The sequence below is a fragment of the Eulemur rufifrons genome, chromosome 18 (assembly GCF_041146395.1).
Source record: "Eulemur rufifrons isolate Redbay chromosome 18, OSU_ERuf_1, whole genome shotgun sequence".
Lineage (NCBI taxonomy): Eukaryota > Metazoa > Chordata > Mammalia > Primates > Lemuridae > Eulemur > Eulemur rufifrons.
In genome coordinates this window covers 18883548-18894796 of record NC_091000.1, presented here as the reverse complement: position 1 = coordinate 18894796, position 11249 = coordinate 18883548, and the positions used below count along the sequence as shown (strand labels likewise).

The 11249-nt window shown below is 35.0% G+C and overlaps 1 protein-coding gene across 2 annotated transcripts in view; it reads right to left on the bottom strand.

Moving 5' to 3' along the window:
• The window catches only part of FAT4 (FAT atypical cadherin 4), a 153930-nt gene that overhangs the window by 38023 nt on the left and 104658 nt on the right, over positions 1-11249 (bottom strand). The window contains exons 8-9 of one of the 2 annotated variants that reach the window (XM_069493145.1): positions 8725-8905; positions 538-788 (exon numbers count right to left, since the gene is read on the bottom strand). In XM_069493145.1, the coding sequence (XP_069349246.1) occupies positions 538-788; positions 8725-8905 (432 nt within the window). The remainder of the gene's footprint in view (positions 1-537; positions 789-8724; positions 8906-11249) is intronic. The other variant, XM_069493146.1, reaches the window with a different exon arrangement.

The following is an 11249-nucleotide window of genomic DNA, read 5'->3' as shown; positions in this document are numbered from 1 at the left end:
TCCAAAAAACTGAAATAGAAATAAATATTAATAAGAATATTTATTTATTAACATTTTTGAAAATATATCTATGAAAAATTGAAGTAAAATATTCATTTTCTACCAAAATGTATATTTAAATACATGTTGCCACTCAGATAATGTTTCTGGCACTGGTATATGGCATGAAAAATAGAGACGATGTCCCTATTCTTAGGGAAATTACACACAAATTATACCTCTGGGCACTACCATCCTTGACTATAAAATGATATCTATTTCAATCATTTATAATATGCAAGTAATATTATGAAATAGTAATACGAAAGATGTGGCAATTATAAAATCCTGTACATAATTGGTCTGGGAAGAAAGAATTCATTGAAAAGGTTCAAAGTTCCTTTAATTTCATTAGGCAAAACAATCTGAATTTTAGAGGATTTGCAAAATTAGGCTAGATTAGAAATACATATGTAAAAATAACATGAATATATTTATAGAAAATGTCCGAGATCTAGTTTGCTTATATCCGTGCAGCCTCATAGTTAGGGTGATTACCTGGAAGAGTAGGAGATGGGATGTGCGTGACATACGGGTGATGCTGAAATCGTGGTGGATTGTCATTGACATCAGTCACAGTGACGAGCACACTGGTGGAACTAGAAAGGGGCACCGGGGACCCCACATCACTGGAGACCACTACTAAAGTATAGTTATCTTTTGTTTCTCTGTCTAACAATGCACTGGTGATGATTTGTCCCGTGGATGGGTTGATGGTGAACTGAGAGTTTCCTCCAATGATCCTATAACTAAAGCAGACAGCAGAGATAGGCATATTTCTTATAGTTTTAATATTATAACATCTATTTACCACAATGTAAAAACTGAGGCAGAAATATAAGAAAATATTACAAGTAAGATCACACAACAATAAAAGCACGAATATGGCTAGAAGATAAATATTTCAAATTTTATGTGAACACCACATTGACAATCTTTATTGTGAGATGTCCAATGACGTTAAACAGGTCTTCACAAGTCATGCAAGGCCCCCAAATAAACCCAGCAGGCTGTTGTGTTTGAAATAAGTTAGCCTGAAAGCATAAATCAGGGCCTTGCTCTAATATTGTGGTTAGTGGCCAGGATTACAAATGAATATCTTTTAAATGAACTTCAATAAAATTATTTTTCTGCTGTGTACCATAGTAAACCAGAGATAATCAGTTGAAGATTTTATTCTTTCAAGACAAAATTCTGTATCTGACTTACATTGGTTCTCAGAACAACTGAAGAACTGATTATTTATACAGAGACCATCCTAGTTACTAATTCTCTCATTTGTCAGTCCTCATATGGCTTTGTTGCTTTCTTGTCAGGAGAGGTATGACATCTTCATGGCTATTTTGATGCTAGCCAGATTGGTTAACGGGCAGGAGTTTCCACTGAGAATAGCTTCTCTCTTCTTTCCGAAGAGTAAAGCTGTCTGTGTATACTCCTGATTTTATGTTTGAGTTGGGGTCCCAGAGATCAGCCAGGAAACAAGGAACTAAGCTTGGAGGTTCAGAAATTGGCTGTGGTCCATAATTTTTAAAGTTGGAGAGTAGCAAAAAAGTAGATATCTTTAAAGGGTTTCTTCTTTACAATAGCAATGAGATACCTTTCTTGGAGTTAACCACATGTTTCTATAGTTTGGTTCCTGTCCATATAAACATAGCAACATCATGTATCTAATAGAAATGTCAGGAGAAAAAGAAATAATCCCCAACATTGCAGCCAGTAGCATATACACTCCTCCCATTATGCTCACAGCTTAAAACAAATACTTCAACGTTTTTATGCTACATTAGTAAAATAATAAACTATTGGGGACCTTATATTTACAGCAATAGAGGTCTCCTAAAATGACAGAAAAATAGAAAAAGAATACAGAGGGGGTTTGGTTGAGAAATGATTTCAGTATTGATAAATTACTTGGTATTGCTCAGATTTTTAAGAATTTTTGGCACACGCACGTGCCACAGTCAGGAGTGAATGAGAATAGCACTGATTGTATTTCTTGGACTAGAAGAGACTCTTTGTAAAGTATAATTATTGTTCTCATACAGTAGATAATATCTACTGTCTTTATCAAAATAAAAACATCAGAGTTTTACAAATGAAGTCTTAAAAATTAGAAATTCAGGGCTCACGAAATAATCAAATTACCCTACCTTTTCAAGAAAGTCTGTAGGAAAGTGGATTTTGGCATTGTGTGATATTATTTTGGGAATTGTTGCTATCAGTGGATAGCAAGTGGATTAGGCCATGAGGTTCCACCACCATAAATGCATTAATGCCTTTATCTCAGGAGTGGGTTAGTTATCACCAGAGTAGGCTCCTGATAAAAGGATGAGTTTAGCCTGATTACTTCCTCCCTTGGTCTTGTGGACTCACTCGCCATGTGATGCCTTCCCCTTCCACCGTGAAATAACATAGCACTGAGGCCTCACCAAATGCCAGCCCCATGTTCTTAGCTATCCCAGCCTCCAGAACTATGAGCCAAATAAACTTCTATCCTTTAAAAGTTGCCCACTCTGTGATATTCTGTTATAGCAACAGAAAGTGAACTAAGAACCCTATGGCATAAATTCTTATTTTTTTAATTTTATGCTATTGTGTACACTATGCACCATATGATTGACTGTTTAAAAATAGGTAATATATTTTTTACTTTTAAAATGAAAAAACAAATTCTCATATTACTATGTGATTAATTTTTTCTAGACTTCATTAGATTCTAAAGCATATAAAAAGTAAATTTTAAATATGAGCTATTCTGTAACACTGGCTGCATGCAAACTTATAATTTTAAGTTAAAAAAAGGGAGATAGAAGAAGCACAAGGGGCCTCGTCAGAAGACTGACAGCTAAAATACTCTGCCCACACCTCTCTGACTTGAGGCTTGGTTCTGTTCTCATTCCTCATGGAGACCTCTCTTGTCTCTTTGGCCGACATTAATTTGAAATGTTATGAACTTTATTAGATCGTATCTTGTGCTATTTTCTTTATATTTAAACATCTATGCTGTTTTTTAAAGGTTTCTGGCAACTTATTGACTTAGTATATACCAAGCACACAACTGGGCAATTTATATATGCTCTCATTTAAACTTCAAAACAATCTTAACAGTTTGGTTTTAGTTTTGGATTTTTATAGATGAGGAATCTGAATCTAAGGGAGACTAAAATAGTTGCACAAAGAAACATACAATCTATAAACGGTAGATCCTGAGTTTGAATTTCTGTCCTTATGATTTCAACATGCACTTTTTCCTTTATACCACAGCATAAGAAGGCAAAACTCAACTGAGGGAAGGTAGTGAAAACAAGAAATGTCTCTGATTGCTCAGGCCAAAGTGGGTTCTTGCTTATGGTGTCACAATGTAGAATTAGGTTACATTGATTTAGTTTAATGCAAATGAACAATGTGTTAATTTTTTTCTGATTTGAGAATAAGAAATTACTGTTTCAAATTGTTTGTATAAACTGAGACCATTGTCATCTGAACTCTGAATCAATCGTTGTATTTGTATAGTTAAAATATCCCCCAGTTGAGTTTTTTTAACCTTCTTTACCTCTGCCTGAGATCTGCTAGTGTTATAAGAGCATGTTTGTGTTCTAATAACACTTTACTTACAGAAGCAGGCACAATACTTACAGAATTTGGCCTGCAGGTGGCGATCTGCTGAGCCCTGGTCTATGATACAGAATGAATTAAAGTTATAAGGCTTGGGAAAGTGCAGATCCTTTTCCCAGGAGCAGAAAAGGATCTAGTAAGGCTGCACTGTGACTATATGTTGGGGATTTGTGCAGAATAAACTTGGGAAGGTTCTGGGGCCATTTATGGGGTGACTGGAATATGGAGACTGGGCGGCTTGCCATAGGCAAACTGGAAGTTGAAAGTTTTTGAGGAAGAGAGTATCACTGTTAGAGCAGAGCCAGTGGATGCTCAAGCTGATTCGCATTACTGCCATTGCCTCTTCATTCATTGCCTCTGGCTTTGCTTCATACAAATTATTTCCTACAACACTGGGGAGGAATCACCATAAAATATAAACTAGTCATGTTATTGCCTTGCTTAAAACACTTCCATTGTTTCTTTCCTTAGATGAAGAAAGAAATGTTGAATTTTTTATACACTACACAAGGTCCACCATTAACCCACACAAACCTACCGAAAGGCTTTGTTTCTCTAAGGCCATGCTTCTGCATAGCTCTTTGCCTTTGTACCTGTTATTGTCATTATTTCGTCCCTTTTGTCCCTTCATTTGCAGCTAAATGACTTCTTTGTTCTTCTAAAAATCATTAACTACTTGAAGCTTCTACTTATTTTCTGAGTAATATTGACTACATTGTTCTTTCTACCCATCTGTGTTTAAATTATAGTTGTTACAAGGTACAATAATTAGAAGATTACAAAATCACATCTTGTTTTAAACTGTACTCTTTATGGGACTTCGAGTGCCTAACTCCTCAGAGTTCAACAGTGTTTGGAGGCTCCATAATTGTACAGTATGGTGTAGCATATAGAAACTAGGGATTAGAAACTAGAGTCAGGGAAGTAAGTTAATTTTTATTATAATAGTCCAGGCAGAACGCAATTATGGACTCAACTAGGATCTTGGCAGAAGGAACGCACAGAAAAGAACGGGTGCCAGAGACATTAGAAAAAAAGAAACATGAGAATGTGTCCACTGATTGAGTATGGGGGTAGAGGATGACCCTTACCCACAAGGTGTAGATGAAAAAGCAAGGTGACATTATTAAGAGAAAACAGAAAACCAAATGAGAAACAGTAACGGTTAGGGGTTTCAGGTGCATTGTGTTTATGATGCCAACAGAACCTCCAGGTAAAATATGTCTATCAGAAAGTTATAAATATAGGTAGGAAGCTCTGGAATGAAGTCACAGTTGATAGTACAGATTTGGAGGTTTTCTACATAAAACTCACGTTTTCAGCCATGGAAATGCATCTCAGTCGATCTCTCTCTCTCTCTCTCTCTCACACACACACACACACACACACACGCATACAAATATAAAAAAAGAAAAGAAAGGACTGAAAAAAATAATGCTATGGGGAATGTTCAAATTACTTTGTAGGGAGAGAAAAAAGACAAACAGAAGGCAAATTAGATGTGGTTGGAGATGTGGGGTGACAAATAAGGAGTGACAAATAAGCACAACATTTATGTTGACATTGAGAAGGAAAAAAATGCCAAAAAGAAAAGATGACCTGTAGTGTGAACATTGCAGAAGATAATAGAGAATAAGGACTCAGAAAAAGTCACTGGACTTGACATATCGCAGTAGAGTCTTCTGATAGAGCCTTTTTTAGTAAAGCAATAGAGGAGAAAATCAGATTGAAAGATTTTCAGGAATAAATGGCCAGAGAAAACAGTGAGGTAGTGAAGCCATCCTTTCAAGAACACTGTAGTAAAACTAAAGTGAGTGAAAGCAGCACTTCTAGAGAATTTAAAATCATTGATTCAATACACTTATTTAAGTGACAGCCACTATGATACGCCAGACGTTAGGTAAGAAAGAATATATTGGGAATAAAGTAGATATAAGGATAAAAAGAAAAAGAAAACTAACATTAATTTAGTGACTTCTATGTCCTAATAATTGTGCCAAAGACATTTATGGATATGAACTGATTTAATATATACTGCTTGACCCATAGTAGGGGTCAATAAATATGTAATTCTCACAAGGTATAAAGTATAATTTCTTATCTCTACTTTTATTGTTGCAGAAACTGAGACTGAAAGACATTAAAATGACTTCCCTAGGTCATGGCAGGCAAATAAAAGAACCAGAATTCAATCCCAGATACTCTGAGCATTTCTGTAGATATGCTAACTTATATAGATAAGCATGAATGTAGATAAAAAATGATCAAAAGAAGAAAGATAACTTGAAGGCACAAGAGAGAAATGCAGTAACTGTTGAATTAATGTCTTGGAGGGAATTTAATTGGATGAGATTAAGAGCATAGGTTAAGGGATTTTCCTTAGAAAGTGAACCCTGTCGATGCAGTTTTATGATTTTTCTCCCAGGTTAGAATGTAAAAGAATTAGAAGTGAGGTTTGAATGAAGGTTTGGACCAGTTGGTAGAAAAGGGGATAAAAAGCTATAAACACTAAGTTCTGGAATGGGTCTGTGGAAAGTAAAGATATAAGAATTTAGATAGATCAAGAGTAGGAATTAATATAGGCTGGTTTGCTAGAAGGGAAAATATTAAAGGTGAAGTAAAAGATATAACTCAAAGTAAGTACATCATGTGTAGAAATGCATAGTTTGATCAAATACAAATAAAAATATAAATAAATATCTGTTGGCTGGTTGCTGTGTGCAAGATGATGCTAGAACATAGGGGAAAATTAACAAAGTATAAGCCACATAAAGGTTTGTGCTTCTAGAGAGCCCCTCGGTAGTTGAGTAAATAACTTAAGTATGAAAAATTTAAATGGGCAATATAACAATTTAAAAAGTAGCTCTTTTAACAAGAAGAGAGAATGGAATTTCTCCAGGATTCCATGAATAGAAAGGAGTCATTAACACTTAATGGCATTACATTCCATTAAGGTTTTATTAGGCTGGACTAAATAAGGTTAAGGTTGTCATTATCATTTACTTTACCTATGCAAATATTTTTACCTTAAACTAGAATAATTGTTTGCCTTAAATTAATTTCCAAGTGAACATAATTTTTTTCACAAGATAAAAGCAACTTCAATTTTTATTTTAACTGATTCTATGATAATCTCTATAGTCATTTCAAGACTTTCACAGATGGGTTTTTTGGATTTCAGTGAATGGGAAAGTATAAAGTTAATTCTCTGATATTAAAAAAGAAAACAAGAAAATTCAGCCAACCAAACAACCAAAATACATACTACTAAACCGAAACATTCATATCAGACCTACCTGTACAACTCTGTAAAACATTCTGAAAATATGAACAAGAATTTCTAGACCAATTTTACAAGCATAGTTCACAAGCATAGGATGACATTTTTCAATGAATCTTTGGCATACGCTAGAAGAAAACAGCATATCATCATAGCATTTTATTCTAGCAATGAGAAAAAGGGATCAATGGATGATGGGATCACATTTGTAAACATTTAACTGCACAGTCAGGAATTTAAACACCTCAGACAGGAGAACTGTCCTGTTACTGACTGGCAATATTCTATATCTGCCTTAAGTAGGAGAAAATTTCCTCTACATGACAGATTAGTAATTATTAGATTACCACACTATAATGGATAGGACTTCTCTTCCAAAATCATTATCAGAAACTTACTGAGCACTAACAATCGATAGATGCAGAGCTAAGTGCTTTTCGTGGATTAGAACAATATGGGTTGACAGTTATTGAGCATTTTTTGGTTCCAGGTACTATTCTAAGTAGCAGCTCACTTAAATTATTTTATTTATTCTTATAGATTCAGTTTGATTATTACTATACCTAGTCTACTGATAAGAGAACTTTGTCCAGAAATGCTAAATAAGTTTCCCATACTCATGCAGTTCATAATAGTAGAGTCAGGATTCTATTCCACACAGCTTGATTCCCAAGGCTCTGCTCTTCACATTAAGCTAAAGACTTTGGACTTAATGTCAGGATATGAATTTCATAATTTCTATGCCTTGGTGTAGGACAAGTAAAGGAGAGGGTATTTCCTGGCCTTTTGAAGCTCATACCCTGGAAGAAGTTCAGTTGTACCTGCCTCTCTCTGGGTGGTCGGTGGAAGCACAATGACCCAAACAGTCTATGACCCTGGACGGAAATGTCCCCAATCCTCAGTGATTTGACTTCATAGGCCTCTGGGAATTCGGCTCTTCTCTTGGAAGTAGGTCCAAAAGAAGATCGTATGTTGCTTTCCCTCCTTTCACAATGCATATGCGGCCTTATATGGCCTGCAGGATCCAGCACCTGCCTACCTCTCTGACTCCTTTCTCATTCTGATCCAGACACACTGACTTTCTTAGATAAAACCACACACTTACTTCCAATCCCACTGCCCAGTCCTAAAGATCACCTGCTTAGAGAGGCCAATGCTATGGTCTGAATGTGCCTGCAAAATCCATGTGTTGAAACTTAATGGCCAATGTGATAGTACTAAGAGGTGAGGACGTTAGCAGATGATTAAGTCTTGAGGGGAGCACTCTCTTGGACAGGATTAGGCCCTTCTAAAAGGGCTTGAGGGAGTGGGTTCCCTCTCTTTTGACATGTGAAGACACAGCCTTCATCCCCTCCAAAGGACGTAGCTACAAAGTGCCAGCTTGGAAGCAGAGAGCAGCCTCCCCAGACACCCAGCCTGCCAGTGCCTTGATCCTGGACTTCCCTTCAGACCTCTAGTCGCCAGGCAAATACCGCAAAGTGACATCAGTCAACCACATGAAGCAGAAGAACCACCCACCATAGTCCTGCACTACAAAATCTACAAAATCATGTGATGTAACAATGTACATAAAATTAATAAGTAGAATAAAATTTTAGTATAATAAATAAATTATTTATTGCTTTAATCCTCATTTTAGGGATAGTTATTTATTTAGCAACAAATAACCAGAATAGCATTATGTGTTAATATTATAAAATTTCCAGTTAAATTAAACACTATGTTCATTTAGTCTAAAACTATTGTTTAATGAGAAAATATTCAAAGTTTACAAAGGAAAATATACTAACCTTATAACTGCATTTGTTGAAGCATCAGCATCTGAGGCATTTACCAATAAAACGTCTGTTCCAGTTGGTGCGTCTTCAGGAATTGTTGTGAAATACATTTTACTGGCAAAAGTGGGGACATTGTCATTGACATCATCTACTATGACATTGATTGTTCCAGTTCCAGTCAAGGGAGGAGATCCTAAAAGAAAAAAATTAAATCTTAATGCTTATAAATGACAAAAATAATAACAAATTTAGCAATAATTAGCTGTAGACAGAATTACTGAAGAGAATTTAGAAAACCTCAAAGTAAAATTTCTGACCACATGAGACAAGTGACTGAATGAGTTTTTAGTTACAAGAAAAATATTTTCATTTATGAACTAGAATTTGAACTCTTTCCCAGTGATTTTGCACAAAAAGCATAAATCATGCTCTTATTCTATTTTAAAGGTGCTGATTCAACAATGTAAAACACAACAATATCATTTAAATGCCACAAAAGATGCACTGCTGGTAATTTATCTGAAATTACATTAAAATAGCACAAACCAGATTTGGAGAATACCCAGGGGCCTAGAAATGCTGGCTGGGCAACTAACAAAGCAGTGTTAAAAACTGTATTCCTAGCTGTGACTATCACCATTACTATCAAAAATCCCAAAGAGTTTCTGAGGTAATGAAGTCCCTTTCTCCATACTATTCAATACATGTTTGTAAAGAGAACAAAAGCTTCAAGTTATATCTCAAAAGTGTAATCTTCCACTTGCTGGAAATAACTTTATGTGGATGAGCTAACTTAGGAACCTTTTTGTTACATCTATTTAATACTTAATAGAATGTGAAATATTTTTTATTTCCTGTTGCAGTGCTGTTACCATCATATAGTGAAAACCCAACATTTATTAAAAACTTGGAGTATGCTATCTGTACTACACGAAGTTAGCAGACTCTACTTTGTGGTGAAGGCCAGATGCCATATTTGGTTAGAATTCTGTGGGTTGTCCCCATAACTAAGAGGCAAATCATCTTCTTTTGGTTGTGTTTTCAAAACCATTTTTCAAACTCTAACTCTTCTAAATTGAAACAATGAAATTCCATTTAACTGCATTCATCTAAAATAAAATAAAGGCCTGGATAGTCTCCTTTTCTGCTTAAGATATTACTTTTTCTCCAATAAAGTTATTTGTCTTTATATGAAGTTTAAACCTATATATTTTTACTATTCAGTATTCTGTAAATAAAGTAATTCATTCATCTTTAAAATGTTTATGGAATACCCTTATTATCACAGAATGGTGTTGAGATTCACAAGCTTTCAATATTATTTTTTTCTAATAATATTGTGATTTGTTGAATTTTTTTACTACCATTCAAACTTTTTTCCTAGTTTCTTGGATTGTAATTATGGGTAGCATACTACCAAATCAGCTTTTTTGCTTAGTAGTCTAGGAACCAAAATTAACAGACTAGAAAATTATGGGATGCAATGGTTGTAGCATAATAACTCTCAGAAACCTATGCCATTAAATTTAATTTACACAGTGATAATTGTTGCTATACATATCTTTCTTAGTAAGATATTTTATATTATTTCATTTACATTAATATAAAATTTATGACTGCAGAAATCTTACCTATTAGTGTTTCATTTTGCATTAGAGAAAAGAAAATTAGTCCTCACTATAATGGTTATCTGTATAATTAACTACAAGCTTTTTAAAAATAATGTAAATGCCTTTGTACTAGGTGCTTAGTGTAAACAATGGTAAGATTATGCAACAAATATTTCACGCACCCAAATAGAGTTGAAAGTATTATAAACACTGGAGAAGCGCATCAAAATAAGACTTTAAAAATCTCATGTAACATATTAATATCAATAACAGCAAATATTTATTTATACTTAGGTATACATATGCTGGTTAAAAAAATTTATGTAAATTATCTTATCTAATCCTCGTAAATTAGTACCACTGTCATGTCCATTTTTTACATGAACAAATTAAAATTTAGAAAGTTTAAGTAACTTTTTCAAGGCCACAGACCCAGTGAGGAATGGCACCAAGATTTGATCCGTGTTACGCAGCTCTGAAGCATTCACCACTGGCAAACAGCCAGCAGGTGCTGCCAGCTGGAGCAGGGCTGCTCCGTGTGATGCTCTGGGACTCTGGACAGGCAGTGCTGTCGCGGAGCTCAGAGAACAGAACGAGGCAGGAGCTAGAGCCAAGACCAAGGGTGACTCTAGCTATCTGCCAGTTTAAATTGGTGAGGCACTGAGGCACAATAATCTTGGCATAGATTTCATTTAAATTTATCATAGCAACATGTTAAAACTGAAATAAATATTTTTGAGAGTGCTGTTGAGGACCTATGTTTGGTCTAAATTTCTTGAATGTGTGCCTCATTGTATACAGTTTGGTGACATAGAAGTTAATGTTAGTAGTGATCCCACTGGTTGCATTTAAAAAAAGACAAATTTACCTAGGGGATATCTATGCATTTGTGTATTTGTGTGAGCAAAAGGGGGAGTCATGAAAAGG